Source organism: Pristis pectinata, chromosome 7 (genome assembly GCF_009764475.1).
Source record: "Pristis pectinata isolate sPriPec2 chromosome 7, sPriPec2.1.pri, whole genome shotgun sequence".
Classification (NCBI taxonomy): domain Eukaryota; kingdom Metazoa; phylum Chordata; class Chondrichthyes; order Rhinopristiformes; family Pristidae; genus Pristis; species Pristis pectinata.
Window position 1 is genome coordinate 27,880,495 of NC_067411.1, and position 17,391 is coordinate 27,897,885.

General features: G+C 41.0%; 1 protein-coding gene across 1 annotated transcript in view; it reads left to right on the plus strand.

Annotated features, from left to right (window-relative positions):
* The window catches only part of gak (cyclin G associated kinase), an 87,330-nt gene that overhangs the window by 25,628 nt on the left and 44,311 nt on the right, over positions 1-17,391 (plus strand). Inside the window, 3 exon segments of the mRNA XM_052019892.1 lie at positions 3,365-3,477; positions 9,213-9,312; positions 14,993-15,110. Coding sequence (XP_051875852.1) covers positions 3,365-3,477; positions 9,213-9,312; positions 14,993-15,110 — 331 coding nt within the window.

Below are 17,391 nucleotides of genomic sequence, written 5' to 3' on the forward strand. Positions count from 1 at the left end.
AGAACTTCAGCAGTATGTGAATGCTTTTGCTACATCCGGGCAAATATAGAGCAGTCGGAGTTGATAGAACAGAGGCTATGCAGACAGTCCAGGTGAAGAGGCCTCCATTCGAGAGTAGACTTTTTGCAAAATGTCTACTTCCTGCTGCGGCTGGAGATGATTGACAGGTATAGAGTTTCTGGCATGGGACTGAAGACGGCAGGTACGGCCTTCCCTTTGTTTAACTGGAAGAAATGATGGTTCACTCAAGACCAGACTGAATGAGCAGTTGAGCAGCACGTAGATGATGAATGGATTGGGTGTTGCCGGCATATGCATGGAAGTTGACTCCATGTCTGTGGATGATATGCTACAGGTCACCAAAAGGATGAGGAAAAAGTCCAGAGTAAGTCTGTGGAGAATGGTTTAGAGGTGGGAAGGGCAGCAACAGCAGGCATATAATCAGATAGATAAAGGTATGACTACTCCTACTTGAACATGGGCAGTCCAGTTGAGTTGATTAATCGAGGAGAGGTTAACTTTTAGCTGAAGGTATTTTTAGTAATCTAAATGTGAATTACTGTTGTGTAATTGTTTACAACACTATGCTGCTTCCTGTAAGTTAATGGATTTTCTAAGTCTGCTGGTGAAATATTTTTTCATACTACACTGTATAGTGATTGGGAATTTTCCTGAACTTTTGTCCTCTTCTGGGAGTGCACAACACATTGGACGCTACAGGATGATGATTGGGACATTCAGTCCCTTGAGCTATTCAGTCAGATCATGATATTATCATATTTCCTTACTTGCCTTTTCTCTGAATTGCTTGACATCCATTATTGAAAAAAAACAAATTACTGAATCAAATCATGAAACATCCTGTTATCCATAGCCATGTACAAAAACAAGAAGGTGAAGCTAAACCTATGTAAGGCTCTTGTTAGGCCTCGGATGAGTGTTGTGTCCAATTTTGAGCTCTGCACTTGAGAGAACATACAGAGGAAATTCATTAAATTGATGCCAGTTATGAGAGATGACTTCAAAATGGTGAAATTGATTGCTTAGCGCTGTGAAGATAAGGGAAGTTTTAATTGATGTGTTCAACGTTATAAAGGTTTAAGATGTATTAAGTAAGAAGAAACGATGTAAAATGGATTCCGTCAACAAACTTTGGACACGGAGTGGTGGGATGGTGAATAGCATACACAGGTTTAAGATGGTTGTCAAAAGAGCAAGAGGGAAGGTTAGAGAAATGTTTTTCATCCACTGTGAATGAATAGCTGGGACCCAAGCACCAACCCACTAGTCAGGGTCTGCCAACCTGACGAAGAACCGTTCATTGCCATTCCTTGCTTTTCTTCCATTAATCAATTCGTTTCTTGGTCCTCCTGTACTGTGCTTTGAAGGCTGCCAATTCTCGGGCCCACAGCTATTTCTGACAATTTCATGAGCCTTTTCCACTCACATTTCCTTGTGACACAGAAGAAGACCATTGGCCCATTGAATCTATGGCAGCTCTCAGACGATTTCCATCAAACCCATTTCCCCCACTTATTTCCTTGTAAACTGTTCTCTATCGTGTACCCATTGACACCCTGCTGATTTCCTGCCACCTTCCACCAGGAATAGTTTATAGCAGCCAATTAAGCTGCAAATCTTTGGAATGTGGGAGGAAACCAGAGCACCAGGAGAAAACCCACGCTGTCACAGGGAGAACGTGCAAACTCCACGCAGACAGGATTGAAGGTTAGAAATGAACCCAGGTCACTGGAGCTCTTTGGCAGCAGTGTTATCTGCTGTGCCATTGTGCTATCTTTAATCTGTCCTGTTAGCCATGGATTGTCTGCCTTTTCTGTTGGGTTAGTGCTGGTGATGGTCTCTCACAGCTTCCAGTCTCTCAGAAAACAGATGTAGAATGGGTAACCCATACTCCCTCTGGTGAACTCCATGTGCCGTAGATTTCCCCACTCAGTCTTTTTCTGAACCTCTGAAACTAGCTGTTCTCCTCCATACACCTTGCTATGCCCCCTAATATGGAGTTATCTGTGAAACTGGATAATAACTACTTTCCTTCGTCAAGTCTTGAGTGTGTAGTCAAAGGCTGAGGAACCAGTACAGAGCTTTGCAGAGCAGATTGTTGCTTTTTGCCAATTATGGAACAACCAATTGATTCCCTTCCTCTAAACAAAAAGGTTTACCTAAAATTTTGTGCATTCTTTGTTAATCTCTTCTGCAAAAACTTACTATGTTAATTTTGATTGTGGACACAACAATCATCCCTATCTGCCATGTTAGGTGTTTCTTCAAAAAAAATTCTGCTGCTGAAGACTGTGGATAGCATGGGCTGGCTGCTTTACTCTACCTTGTTGGCAGACTTACCAGTGCCTTTGATGGGGTTATGGAGTACTGCAGTTCTAGTGCTTTGTTTGTTACAGGAGGTATTGGAACCGGACTAAGTGACCTGGCTACAATGTATAGGACGTAAAAGTACGAAAATAAGCCTTTGTTTTTTTTTACTGATGTTGACTTAAACAAATTGAGATGGCTTATGGAGACAAATGTTCTGATGCAATATCACATTGGTCTGCGCTAATTATGCGGCTTGGTTGTTCTCAAGATGTGGTTCACACAATCGAGGCTGAACTTCAGTATAGTTCTGAATGAGTGCTGTACTGTTAAAAGTAAAATGAAGTTGATTTCTGCTCATTGCCTCATAGCTGTTATAGGAACTGACTATAAAATGTATCATATTTGGCTGCATAATTGTAGACTGTTTCAAAATTATTCATGGGTGTGAGGCACAATGAAATATAATGGGAAAGGTATACATGCGTTTGTTTTTATTTTCTTAAAAGTCGTGATTCCTTATTTCAAATAGCTAACATTTCAGTGGGTTGGGGAGAGGGAATTGGAATTGGTCCAAGTACAATGTTTTAATCACTTCTTTAAACGTAAAACACTTAATAGTGGAAGATTGAGCAGCACAGTGGCGCAGCTGGTAGAGATGCTGCCTTGCAGCACGGGAGACCTGGGTTCAATCCTGATCTCGGGTGCTGTCTGCATGGAGTTTGTACATTCTCCCTGTAACCATGTGGATTCCCCCAGGTGCTCCAGTTTCTTCCTATATATCAAACTCGTGTGAATGGAAGGTTAATTGATCTCTGTTAATTGCCCCCAGTGTGTAGATGAATGGACAGAATCTGGGGAAAGTTAATGATGAGTGTGGGGAAAAATAAAAAATCGGATTAATGTAGGATGTGTTTAAATGGGTGGCTGTTAGTTGGCACAGACTCGAGGGGCTGAAGGGCCTGTTTCCCTGCTGTATATCTCTATCACTCTGGAGTATGATGATCTGTATTTTCTCTTCCCTTTATTGCTGTAGGTAATATGATGAAGATAAATCCTAAAGAGCGAATGACTATCACTGAGATTGTGAATCAACTGCAGGAGATTGCTGCCGCCAGGAATATTAATCTTAAGTCTCCAATTACAGAAGTAAGAAACTTGTCTAAAAGTTGTAAGTTAGAGGCTCATTCTATTTTAGAAACTGTGATTTGAATTCAGGACCCAATATGAATAATAGAGTCTAAATGCATTGCATCACTTCATTTCTCGATGTGGTTATTTTTTGATGTTAAAATTCACGTAGAAAGAGGAAAGCAACAGCAGTTGCACCTGGAGGACTCTGTTGGTCCTAGGTTGCTATAAAACTGTAGCGACCATTAACTTTAAAGAAATAGAGTTCCTGGATCATCTACATTGGCATTCTGTTGGCCAGTAATGATTAAAACTGAGCTGTCCACAGTATGCACTGCTGACTCTTTTCACTTGAGTCTGGTATTTGTGGTAACAAGAAAGGTGCAATGATCTGTGTGCCCCATTGTGTTTCTCATCTCTCTTTATGTGACTGTGAACCAAATGCTTGTTCTCAGGTATATTGATTTCCTCTCATTCTATACCTTTGATGTCTCACACTGTGCATGATCCCTGTACCAGGTTATGACAGTGATAAACTCATCTCTCCCAGAATCAGATTTATTACTTTTTATTTATTCATCATTTGTTCCACTCTTTTGGTGTTCCAGAAGTTAATTAATAGCTTATTTTTGCTTAATGAATCTTGAAAATTGGCAGTGGCTTAGTAGGTCCAACAAAATTGCATTTAAATAGCCATTATTTAATATTTAATCATTATTTAAAGACATCTGGAATTTCTTGAGCTGATTGCTCATTTGTGTTCTTATAGCAAGTGAGAGGCGCTTAACAATAGAACAGAGCAGCACAGGAACAGGCCCTTCGGCCCATGATGTTGTGCTGAACTAATTAAGCTAATGGTGCCGAACTAAATTAATCCCTTTTGCCTGCACATGGTCCATATCCCTGCATTCTCTGCACATTCATATGCCTATCTAAAAGTTGCTTAAATGCCTCTATCGTATTTGCCTCCACCACCACCACCACCACCCCGGCAGTGTATTCCAGGCACCCACCACTCTGTCTAACCAGTAATTAGATTCAACAGGTTATAACCATTGGACCAGATTGTGCTGGACCTGACACTGTCTGCAGTGCGCTTGTGGACACCTGCCTTTTCCAGACGTGGACGCCTATCAAATTGACCCTCTGCAGCTGAAAGATGTCTGATGAGGTAGTGGGTGCTGGTGGTGATGAGGCCTTGGGTGGCTTGTTGTTAAGTCCATGCTTCCTGAATGCCTTGATGGCCTCTGACAGCTTGCTGCTGTCAAAATCACTGGTTTTACATTTTTCTGTTAGAAACATTTAACTGCATGTACCTTTCCCCACAGAGTTAGGGACCTTACATAAATCTATGGGGATTGCTGATGTACACAAACCTTCCCTGATGTAGGCCTGATGCATTGCATCACTTTACTTCTTGATTTGGTTATCTTTTGATGTTAAAATTCATGTAGAGAGAGGAAAGCAACAGCAGTTGCACCTGGCAGACTAAGTTAGTCCTGCGTTGCCATAAAACTGTAGTGATCATTAACTTCAAAGAAATTGAGTTCCTGGATCATTTACATTGGCATTCTGTCGACAATTCCTTTCCTCCCACAGGTGCTCGACCCACTGAGTTCCAAAGCAGATTGTTTGTTGTTCCCTGGTATAAGTTTGGCCTCTCTCCTCAGCCACCAGTGCTCCACTGCTGGCGCCTGACCTCAGGCTTATCTTGGACTTCCACATCAGGCTGAGCGTGCACGGACATCTGAGATAAACTGAGTCCAAACAGCTAATAGCTCACAGCTGTCGGCTGTCAGTGCGTCCCGCTCACTTGCATTAATGTTCATTTTCCTTTCTTCATTGTATTTTAGGAAGATAAAATTTAACAAAATGTTTTTGTTAATCATAGGAAAGGATTGTTTATGTACTTTGAAATTCTGACTAACATTCCATAATGCTGTGCATATGTGAGGACTACTACATAGGATTTTTTTTGTTCACAATCTGTCACTTGTTCATTTTGCCTCAATGTACTTCCAAGCAGAGACGAAGTTCATTTCCTAATACATTCTGATGCTTTTCTGTAGCCTTAGAGCTTCCTGGGGAACATCGTAATGTGAAGCAGGATCAGGCCTGGGAGGCTGCTCTATCATGCAGGAAGGTCACTGCTGATTCTGCAGCTCTAATTTATGTTCCAGGTCAGTCCCCATAAACTTTGATTCCCATAGGATGTAGGACAGTACAGCACAGTACGGGCCCCTTGGCCCATGATGTTGTGCTGACCTATATAAACCTACATGATCAGTCTAACCCTTCCCTCCCACACAGCCCATAACCCTCCATTTTTCTTACATCCATGTGCGTAAATAAGAGTCTTCTAGATGTCCCTATTTAAACAGCCTCTACAACCTCCCCTGGCAGTGCATTCCGGGCACCCACCACTCTCTGTGTAAAAAAAGAAAAAAATACCTACTTCTGACATCTCCCCTAAACTTTCCTCCACTCACCTTAAACGGATGTCCTCTGGTATTGACCATTGCTGCCTTGGGAAAAAGGCTTTCCATTCTATTTCTGCCTCTCATAATCTTATACACCTGTATCAAGTCGCCTCTCATCCTCCGTTGCTCCAAAGAGAAAAGTCCTAGCTGACTCATAAGACATGTTCTCTAATCCAGGCAGCATCCTGGTAAATCTCCTCTGCACCCTCTCTAAAGCTTCCACATCCTTCCTATAATCAGCTGACCAGAATTGAACACAATACTCTAAGTGTGGTCTAACCAGAGCTTTATAGAGCTGCAACATTACCTCATGACTCTTGAACTCAATCCCCTGACTAATGAAGGCCAGCACACCATATGCCTTGTTAACCACCCTATCAACTTGCGTGGCATCTGTGAGGGATCTATGGACTTGGACCACAAGATCCCTCTGTTCCTCCGCACTGCTAAGAATCCTGCCGTTAATCCTGTACTCTGCCGTCAAGTTTGATCTTCCAAAGTGTATCACTTCACACTTTTCCAGATTGAACTCCATCTGCTACTTCTCTGCCCAAATCTGCATCCTGTTTATATCCTCTTGTAATCTATGACAACCTTCTACATTATCCACAATGCCTCCAGCCTCTATCATCTGCATGCTTACTAACCCACCCTTTCACTTCCTCATCCAAGTCATTAATAAAAATTTTAAAAAAAAGCAGGGGGTCCCAGAACAGAACCCTGTGGAGCACCACTAGTCACCAACCTCCAGGCAGAATTTGCTCCATCTACTACCACCCTCTGCCTTCTGTGGGCAAGCCAATTCCGAATCCATGCAGCCAAATTTCCATGGATCTCATACCTCACGACTTTCTGGATTAGCCTACCATGGGGAACCTTGTCAGTATTGTACTCAATGTATAGTGTATAGTACTAGTGTATAGTGTATATACAATATATACCCCTCAAACATTTGTCAGTATTGGCCTTGAATGACGTACAACTGTCGATTAAAGACATTCCTTACCTCACTCTTAAGGGGCTGACTATGTACTCTGACCTTATCGCCCCAGGATCCAAACTCTCCTGTCTGAAGAACAGCCACTTGGTAACAACCATGTCAATTGCTTTAGGAATTTTGCATGTTTCAAAGGAATCACCTCCTGTTCTTCAGATTCTGCTGAGTTAACATCAGCGCTGCTCGTCGAGCACACCCCACCTCCACCCATTTTACAAAGCAATCTGATAAACCACGTTGCAGCACTTCCAAGGCAGGAATGGAGACACAAGAGACTGCAGATGCTGGAATCTGGAGCAACAAATGATCTGCTGGAAGAGCTCAGCAGGTCAAGCAACATCTGTGTGAGGAAGGGAATCGTCAACAGTTCCTTTCTCCCATAGCTGCTGCTCGACTTGCTGAGTTCCTCCAGCAGATTGTTTGTTGCTCAAAGACAGGAATGCCCATCCTTTGGTACAGGGACCTAAGCTCTAGCTCTTCAATCCTTTTGCAATAAAGGTTAACATACCATTTTTCATTAATTGCTTCCTTTTTCAACATGTCAACTCCCTGTATTTCATGTGCCTTCTCTCCTTATTCCACTGTACACAAGCATATACTAGTTTTCCATCATTTAACATATATCCTGCAGCCCAATTTTTCCTACCAATAACTCGAATTCCCCACGTTCTACTTTAACCCCCATCTTTCTGCCACTCACCTGACCAGTCTGCAAAGTAAAATATTGCAAATGTTGGAAATGTGAAATTATTGTGTTCAGATGAAAGCTAATTGAACTGAAATATTAACCGTCTCTCTCACTATAGATGTTGCCTGACCTGAGTGTTTACACTATTTTCTGCTTTTGATTCTCCAAACTTGTTTTATCCCTTTGTGAACCAGATTTTGTCTCTTCGGACTTAGCATCCCACTTGGGTTTGTAGCTCTGACGTACTCGGTAAATCTTGCTCTGACCTTCTATCTAAATCATTCATGTAAATTGCAATCACCTGTGTTGACTTCTAGCTTTAAAGTGTTTATTTTGTCTTAAAATACCTCAGTTGGGCCTCTTGACATTTTTTTCGTCACTTCAGAGAACTGTTGACTTTGGGGTCCAGTTTTTAATCTGTTTTCAGGAGTAAGGGCTTTGAGAAAGAAAACCACAGCAAAAGGATGTGAAGTTTTGTGATGTTTTCGTGGACATCAGTTCATCCAAACGCAGAGCTCATAGGTTACACCTGCACCATTTTACATCAGAGTGGAAATACCTCTCTTCCATTTGTTCTCTTATTCTCTTTCCCTTCCTCACTTAATAGAAAAGTGTTTTTTGGTTTGAACCTGAAGCCCTGTCTGAGCCACAAAATTATATAATTAATCCTGATATAAATAGTGTGGGTAATGTGTGTCTTTAAATCATTCCTCGGTCATGTGTAGAAGAAGCTGGCATTGCTCACATCTGCAATCTCGGTGAGATGGAACTGCTTAACTGCTTGAATATAGTATAATTTACTAGTCAGGAAGAATAAACACTTTTCTGTCATTTCTTATTTTGTGCCAAATTATAATTGTGTACAATAGTTATTTTTTCCAATGGAAAGCCTTGGAAAAATACAGTGACTTGCAGCAAGTCAGATCCTACTTTATCAAAAGAGAGATTGAATTATTAAAGCAATACATTGATGTTTTAATCCCTGATTATATTGGGCAAAGTGGACTGATCAGAAACTATGTAAATGATGAGTTGGTTTTATTGTAAAACCTTGTAGTTTTGGAGGATTGTGGAGTCCAGTTAGCTAAAGGGAGAGGGATGGTTCATTTGAGGAGAGTTTTCCTTCATTGTTGGGATTAATTTTCCAGGTTATGATACACAGATTTACTTTATAGTTTCATATGTTGGTAAATTTTAAATTTTCTTAAGAAAATTTATTAATGTAGAACCTCACCTGAAATAAATGAGGCTGTTCATTTTCACACTTAACGTTGGAAATTGAGGGAGATTTTCCACATTTAAATGTAAGTGCGAAACAGGTAAGCTGCAGTCAGCTGCACATGCTGCACTAGAGCCAAAATAGATATCCTGCCAGACCTGCCTATGAGTGCTAAGCTGAGCTTTGAGTGGTACTAACACAGCGGTGCCCTCTTTGGTCTGGAGTGGAGCTGGCGGTTACTCTGATTCAATTGCAGTCAGTGGCTCGGCATTTTTGCTTTTTTTTGTATTGTGTCTGAATTGTTCTTTCATGAATGTGCTGGGATTTTATTTGAGAGAGCTCAGTTGTAATTGTTATTAATTCTTGCAGCTCCTGGAACAGAATGGAGGGGTGACCAACAGCACAGTAGCAAGTTCAAAGCCACACTGGAACAAGTCAGGAGGAACTCTGAACAATATGCATAATGCAGGTATGCAGCCTGTTTCTTAAGAAAGAATATTAGTAATCTTCCTGGAGCAGAACAAGACCATAGAAATATGTGGTTTGTAGTAGCAAACACATTCACGTTTAAGGTGCACTGTTGTTTCTGACTGGTGATCAGCATCACTCATCTTGTTACTAAAGAGGATTTGACAGTTAAAATCCTGCTGTCAAAATCATTTAGACTCAGGGCTGTATCTTGGTTCTACAAGAATATTGCAAGCCAGGAAGTTGATGTTGAAATCGGGTCACAAACAATTGCTGCTGATGCGTTGCCCTCATTTATATTTGATTATGCCATTTGTGTCATGCTTTATGTTGCTGATTAATTCACAAATTGGCAAATAGGACAGGCTCTGGTTTGTTTCCCTTTTGAACCTGCGGAATTACAGTGACAACCCATATCCAGTGGACTTATTAATATATTTGGAGCTATATTCCAATTAAATTTGCGATGACTGCAGAATCATCAAATCCAGATCACAGCGGTTTTCACGGAGTCACAGAGTTGTACAGCAAAGAAATGGGCCTTTCAGCCCACCATGTCCTTGTTGATTTTTTTTTTGCCCATCGACACTAATCCCATTTGCCCGCATTAGGACCGTATCCTTTTATCTTTGCTATTTAAAGTGTCTGCCTAAATGTCTCTTGAACATAATCATTGTATCTGACTCCACCACTTCCTCTGCCAGTGGGTTCCAGCTAGCAACTACTTTCTGAGTTTACAAAAAAATTAACTTTCCCCTCAAATCCCTTTAAAACTTTCCTTTCACCTTAAACCTTTTGTTTTTATTACCCCAACCATGGGAAAATGATTCTGACTACCTATCTTATCTATGCCTCTTATAATTTTATGTACCCCTGCCAGGTCCCCCCTCAGCCTCCTTCACTCCAGGGAAAACAAGCCCAGCCTATCCAGTCTCTCCCCATAAGTAAAGTTCTCCAATACAGGCCACACCCTGGTGAACCTCCTCTGCACTCTCTCCAGCACGAGCACATCCTCCCTATGGTGTGGCAACCAGAACTGCACACAGTACCCTCAACCAATGCTTTGTAAAGTTACAACATAATGTCCCAACTTTTATATTCTTTGCCCTGACCTATGGAAGTGAGCATGCCATGTGCCGCCTTCACCACCCTGTTGACCTGTGTTGCCACATTAAGGGAATTATGGACTTGGACCCCCTAGGTCCCTCTGTTCATCAACTTCCTTAGTGCTGTACCATTTACTGTTTATCTCTACCCCTGTTTGATTACCCAAAATGCAATACCTGGCACTTGACAGGATTAAATTCCATCAACCAATGCTCCACCAAGGTTTCCACCTGACCTATGTCCTGCTGTAGCCTTAGACAACCTTCCTCACTGTCCACAGCACCACCAACTTTCATGTAATCTGCAGACTTACTGATCATACCTCCTACATTCACATCCAAGTCGTTAATATATTTTTCCACACAACAAGGGTCACAGCACCACTGGTCACAGACTTCCAATCAGAAAAGCGTCTTTGCACCACAATGCTCTCCCTCCTATCACCAAGTCAGCTTTGGATCTAATTAGCCAGCTTCCCTTGATTCCTAGTGGACCAGTCTATTGCCCTGCCTTCATCAATGTTCATAAAACTCAATCAAATTAGTGAGGCAGAACTTCCCTTACATAAAGCCATGCTGACTATCTCTGATCAACCCCTGCCTTTTCCAAATTTACATATATCCTATCCTTAAGGATTTTTTTTCCCATAACTTCACTACCACTGACGTGAAGCTCACTGGCCTGTATCCTTGCTGCCCTTCCTAAATAAAAGAGCATCAATTGCTACCCTCCACCTGTGGCTAATGAAGATGCAAAAACCTCCATCAGGACCCCAGCTATCTCCTGTCTTGCTTCCCCTAACGACCTGGGATATATCTCATTGCCCTGGGATTAATCAGCCCTATGCATCATATTACATCTAACACCTCCTCCTTCTCAATACCGACCTGCTCCAGATCATCCACGTACCCCTCCCTGAACTCATCTTCTTCCACATCCTTTTCTCCTTGGTGAATACAGATGAGAAGTACTGTATATGTTTAGGACCTTGCCCATGTCACTACACTCCACGCATAGATTATTTTGGACATTTGAAGGAGGTCCAATTTTATTCCCTTTTAGCAATATGTGTTTTTTTTTTAAAGATTAATTTTAAGTAACAAATAACTGGGGCAAAGACATTGCCTTCTTAGCAAGATATAAAAGCAATGATCAGGACTAATTGTGAAAGGTGTTTTGAAAGAATAAAATCCCTTTTTTGTTAATGTATTTCATTAATAGTGTATTTGTCTAAAAGCTTCATATTGATCATTATAGAACATTTGAGTGGCCCAGTGGCATCACTGTCTCACAGACACTCAGGTTCAATCCTGACCTCGGGTGCTGTCTATGTGGAGTTTGCATGTTCTCTCTGTGACTGCGTGGGTTTCCTCCCACATCCCGAAGATGTGCAGATTGGTTTGTCAATTGGTCTCTAAGTTGCCCCTAGTGTGGAGGTGAGTGGTAGAATTTGGGGGGAGTTGATGAGAATGTGGGGCAACTAATTTAAAAGAAAGGATTAATGTAGGTTAAAGCTCAGTGTGGACTTAGTGGGCTGAAGGTTCTGTTTCTGTATCTGTCTATCACTCTTTTGGTTAACCAATTCAATTAACATCAGCAGTGATGAGAGAAATAAACTGAAATGAAAAGCTAGATTCGTGATGTCAAATCATATTTTGTTACAATGCAGGAGGAGGCCATTTGGCCCATGGAGTCCATGCTAGCTCTCAGCATTCCCATCAGATCCATTCCACCACTTATTTCCCCTGTGACCTGTTTTCTCTCAATGCCCACCAATTCCTCCCTGGTTCTCCTGCCACCACGTACACTAGGAGCAATTAGCCTACCAGTATGTCTTTGGGATGTGGCAGAAAACTCACTCAATCACAAGAGAACATGCAGATTCCATACAGACGGCACCTGAGGTCAGGATTGGAGCCAGTAGTTGGACTGTACAGCAGTGGCACTAACTGCTGTGCCACTTGAAACATATAAGGCAGAAACTAGGGTGCTATACTTATGCTCAGTTTAAAACCAGTTTGTGTTTGTCTGGGATTATGATGAGATACTGTATTTTCAATCAGAATGATCTCTGTTAAGAGATGATGCCTTTGGAATGTAGGGGAATGAAGGGTAACCTTATAGAAGTGTTTAAAATTATGAAAGGCATGGATAAGGTGGATGGTAACATCTTTTTCCCAGGGTAGGGGAGTCCAAAACTAGGGGACATAGGTTTAGGGTGAGAGGGAAAAGATTTAAAAGGGACCTGAGGGGCAACTTTTTCACGCAGACTGGGGAGTATATTGGAATGAGCTGCCAGAGGAAATGGTTGAGGCAGGTACAATAGTATCACTCAAGAAGCACTTGGATAGGTATGTGGAAGGGTGGGGCTCGGAGGGATATGGGCCGAATGCAGGAAATTGGGGCTAGCTGGGTGGACATCATGGTTGGCATGGACTCGTTGGGTCAAAGGGCCTGTATCCGTGCTATATGACTCTATAACTCTATTATACATCTCTAATTTCATTTAAGTTAGTGAAATCCATTTTAGAAGTTTGCAAATTACCAAGTAGTATGTAACGAAATGTTGTCCAGGCAGAATCCTGGTGTAGATCATCGTTTGTGTTGTTGTAGCCAATTTTTCGAAGTATTCTAGAATGAAAGTCTGCATAAGTCAAGTGGTCTGCCCGTTAAAGCAGTTTATTGGGTGTTTACTGCTATTGAATGTTGGCACTTGTGGGTTGGACTTGGGGTTGTTGGGATGGGACGCTGGTTCTAGGCAGTTGCAGTTGCCAAAGTCTAATTACTTTAGTTTCTTCCAGTTAGTTTGGACACTGTGGGTTCTTGAATTTTGAGTTCATTTTGGGTGGGAGGGATGGGGAAGATGCATGTTTGAAATCAATTCTGACACATCCATCAGTTGTGAAAATTCATTCTGTTTCAGCCTGTAAGTTAACTGATCCGCATAATTTTCCTGGGTGTTTGAGTTTAGTCAGTTTCTGCTTCAGTGAGATACATTAGTGAGCTGCAGTGAGGAGGAAGCTCAATAAAATTGTCACTTAATAAGTGACCCCATTATATATTAGATGAAATTTATCCAGCTCTGCAAGAAGCTGGGCCATCAGTGTAGGATGCCAGCAGCATTAGATTAGATGAAGGAATTATATTCATGCATCACTTTTATGTCATTCGGATATCTTGTTGTTTCACAGCCAACCAAGAATGTTTCTATGTTTTGCACTTTCCACCACACCCCTTTCTACTTCACCCAGATATTTATAAATACAAGTATGCAGAGGGATTCCCACAGTGGTTTATCTTGATTGTCGGATTGAGTGATATCAAGAGGTCATCGCACCATAAGAATTATCATTTTTAACAGAGTGAATTTTAAGGGATCACTTCAAGTACCTGACTTCACTGAGATGTATTCTTCGTCTAAGGACAGTGTAACTGAAAGGTAGACACAAGAGACTGCAGATGCTGTAATCTTATACAGGGCCTCCACCCAAAGCGCCAACCAACCCTCTGCCTCCACAGATACTGCCTGACCTGTTGAGTTCCTCCGGCAGTTTGTGTTTTGCTGTTTATAACTGAAAGTGACCTATCCATACAACCCAAATTGGCAAGGAAGGAATCCAAATTATATCAGTAATGTTTTCCAACAGTATTAGTGGGTACAGAATAAAGTTCAAACTTGTCCCTCAAGTACACTTCACACACATTTAATGATACCACTCCCTGTTAACCGTTTGTTCCATTCTCTATGCTGCTTACAAATTAATTACATTGGAATCAGTTTATTATTGTCACATGTACTGAGGTTCAATGAAAAACTTTGTTTTGCATGTCATCCATACAGATCATTTCATTGCATCAGCACATTGAGGTAGTACAAGAGAAAAGCAATAACAGAATGCAGAATAAAGTGTTACAGTTACAGAGAAAGTGCCGTGTAGGCAGACAATAAGGTACAAGGCCATAACGAGGTAGATTGTGAGGTCAAGAGTTGATCTTTATTGTACTGGGGTCCCGTTTAATAGTCTTATAACAATGGGATAGAAGCTGTCCTTGAGCCTGGTGGCACCTGCTTTTAGGCTTTTGTATCTTCTGCCTGATGGGAGGGGGGTAGAAGAGAGAGTGTCCAAGGTGGGTGGCGTCTTTGATTATGCTGGCTGCTTTACTGAGGCAGCAAGAATATTCTTTCATATCATATTCTTTCAAAATAGTTGAAATATTTCCAGTCCAATTTGTATACTGGATTTACTTTTTAAAAATACCCACATACCTGATCATAAATAATAATGACACCAGATTATGGTGGAAAGGCATGGACATTTTAAAGTATGACCATTTGTAAGTGCAGTGAGTCTTCAGACCCCATCTATGTGAGAAGTAAATTGTAGTGTTAATCATCCATTGCAATTATTAGGAGGTTAATTGATTATACTTGTTTGAAAAAAAACATTAAGAAAAGATATCCAAGACCTTTATTACTTAATGTAACTAGAATGCAAGGTATAGGGAATGTGTGATGTACAACAGCGTAATGAAGACTGAATCCTAATGGATTACTTGTTCATCATATTCCTTAGGTGTTGACAATGATGTACCGCATCCTGGAGGGTTGTTTGATATCCTCAAAGGTGGCACAGAGCGGTTCCTGACGAACATCAAGGATACATCTTCAAAGGTGATCCAGTCAGTTGCCAAGTAAGTGAAGAAGAACATTGAACAATATTTGCATCTGTTCCATTGATGCACCGTAGATTAGAGCAAGTGTACCACAGTAGAGCCATACATTAGAGTGTGTGATCCACAGCCATGCCACATGCTAGGGCGTGTCTTCCGCAACACATTAAGACGTGTACTGGGGCCGTGACTTGGAGGAGTGTTCTTTAGCCAGGCCTACATTAGGGCCTGTGTTCCACAGGTGTGCTATGCATTAGTATCTTGGTGTTTGTGTATTTAATAGTTCCAACACATCCACAAAAGTAATAAAGTTTAATACTGCAGTAAAGTGCTGGGTCTGTTCTTAACTTGGTGTTTACAGACTGGCACAAGGGGAAGCATGTTAGCAAGATTTGTAAAATAACACTTTCAGTACTGGGCAACAGGGGCTACAAGAGCTATCGTACCCTGCCTAGTTACATTTTTGGATGGTATGGTTATTTTTTGTAACCTGGAGTCAATAGTAGTCTACCATGTTCCATCATTTTTTGGATTTCGTGCATTCTTTTGGATCACATATTTTAGATACCCAAACAAAAATTGCAAAGGGAAAAGATTTGCAGAAATATACAAATTTAAATAATTTGTATTCAAATATATTAGTTTAAAATTTCGTCTACAGTAAAGACAATAACGTCAATTCATGTTGCATTCTCTTGCAAGCAGAGATATTAGTGGTGATTACACCAAAATGTGTGCGGACGCAGAAGAAAAGCTAGAAAAATGGAGCTCAGTTTTTTCCACCCCCTCTTTCTGAATAATCTTTCTGCTCCCATCCGTTGGTATTAGCCTGGAGAACAGATCTCACAGTAAAGGTCATTGTTCTGATTATACTTCAGTCAGCAGGGATAAATGTCAACCTTAAGGGATAGCCAAGTTTTCATTTGTTTTCCCAATTCAATGACAGCCCATTAATGAAGCTGCATTTCTCTAGAATTTGATGTTTTGTTCAAAAATGCAGAAAATTATTTTGTCTAAATTTAATGTCATTCTTGCTGGGCAGCCAGTAATTTTGATATTTTCATCTTCCTTTTTAATTTGCATGCTTTTGCCTAGGATTTCATAAAATAAGTTTTGTTATTAATGAGTTGCATGTACCTATCAATTTTATCTTCCATTGTGAATGTTGCTGTTGCAGCTGCAAGTGTTTTGAGTATTCATTGCTCCATTTCTTTCTTTCTCAACATCTCTATGCTTCTCATAGCAATCCCAGGTAAATAAACTCGGTTCTTTTGTGTGCTGTTAGGGCTTTGTGCGATCTGGGTTTTGCTCACCTTCTGTCAGTTTCCTGTGAAATTCAGAATAGAGTTTTTTGCATGTTGCTTTCTTAAAGGTTACAACCTTGAACATTTAGTTTAGTTAAATCCTATTTTGTAGCAGGATGAGTGCTGTTGAAATGAGAATGAGTTGGGAAGAATTTGTTAAAGATATCACTCAAATGGGCAGGGCTCAGCAATTTTCCAAAATGGCAACCAGTCTGAAATCTTCCTGCTGCTTCTCTGTCGCTTTGCAAAGTTAGTTGTTAACTGTATGGGTTGCAGGTCCCAGTGATGTGGGAAGGATACTAGGTTGAAACTTTCTGGCTGTGGCTGATGATCTTTCATCAGAACAACAGTGTTGCAGTTTTGTGTGGTGTGCTTTTGGCATTTAGAACTTGACTATAATATGCAGATCAGCATTCAGCCTTGTCTGCTTTGTCTTTATTTATAATGCATCTTGTACAGATATTTCCCAGTAGTTTTGCTGATAATCTATAAGCTTTTATCGTATTTAGCTTGGTTCTTTTATGCATTTTTCTACTAATGGGGTTACATGGTGTTGGATTTGAAGCCCTTTTTTTTAGTAAAATCATACAATGCCAACAGGCTTGCATTTATATCGCACCTTTAATGTAGTGAAATATTTTAAGGCAACTGAAGGGAAAAGAATATAAATAAGTGGATGCGAAGTAGTGGTTTAAGTGTGAGGAGAGATAATCCAAAGTTTACATGAAACGTGAGGATTTGAAAGTTCCCAAGTGCATGCTGATGGCACAAAACTCTCCAATCCCAACTCTCAACCATCTCTGACCACTCTTTCACATTCTCCAAGTCACCAGTCTGCTTGTTTGACATCTGCTGGTAGGTGAGCAGAAGGTTCCTCCTACCCAAGACCAAAGCTGTTGTCTTTGTTTCCTGTCAGAATCTTTCCTAACCACTGGTTTCATCCATCTCCCAAGCTGATGTCTGAAACCAAATCACACTCTCAGCAATATTGGTGTTGT